The 633-nt window shown below is 49.9% G+C and overlaps 1 protein-coding gene across 1 annotated transcript; it reads left to right on the forward strand.

The window, feature by feature from the left end:
* LOC147786420 (uncharacterized) lies at positions 1 to 633 on the forward strand. The gene has a single exon (XM_087120766.1). It carries the CDS (start codon positions 1 to 3, stop codon positions 631 to 633), a length of 633 nt encoding a protein of 210 aa, XP_086976892.1.

Consider the following 633-nt stretch of genomic DNA (forward strand, 5'->3'; position numbering starts at 1 on the left):
ATGGGCGCACTCAAATTCTTGTCAGCCCTCCAACGGAAAGTCGAACCGAAGGAGATAATAGAGAAAGGACTCATGTTCGTAGAAGCAACCATAAATTCTCGACCGAGCAAGAGCACTCTGATAGACTCTGGAGCAACCCACAACTTCATTGCCGATCAAGAAGCCCGAAGATTGGAACTCACCATAGGAAAGGACCCGGGGAAGATGAAAGCTGTCAACTCCGAGGCCTTGCCTATTGTGGGAGTTTCCAAAGGAGTCCCCTTCAAAATAGGGGATTGGACTGGAGAGCTAGACCTTGTCGTGGTTCGCATGGACGACTTCGACGTGGTACTTGGGATGGAGTTCCTCCTAGAACACAAGGTCATCCCAATGCCACTGGCCAAATGCTTGGTGATCACCGACCGCAACTCCACAGTAATACCTGCAAGCATCAAGCAACCGGGTAATCTTCGAATGATCTCGGCCATACAGCTGAAAAGGGGACTCGCGCGAGAGGAACCTACATTCATGGCCATACCACTGATGGAAGAAGCAACCACCGAAGAGACTGTCCCAGAGGAAATCAAGGAAGTATTAAACAGCTATACCGACATAATGCCAGAGAGTCTACCCCAAACACTACCACCTCGTTGA

Source organism: Cucurbita pepo, chromosome 20 (assembly GCF_057944985.1).
Source record: "Cucurbita pepo subsp. pepo isolate OVF chromosome 20, ASM5794498v1, whole genome shotgun sequence".
Classification (NCBI taxonomy): domain Eukaryota; kingdom Viridiplantae; phylum Streptophyta; class Magnoliopsida; order Cucurbitales; family Cucurbitaceae; genus Cucurbita; species Cucurbita pepo.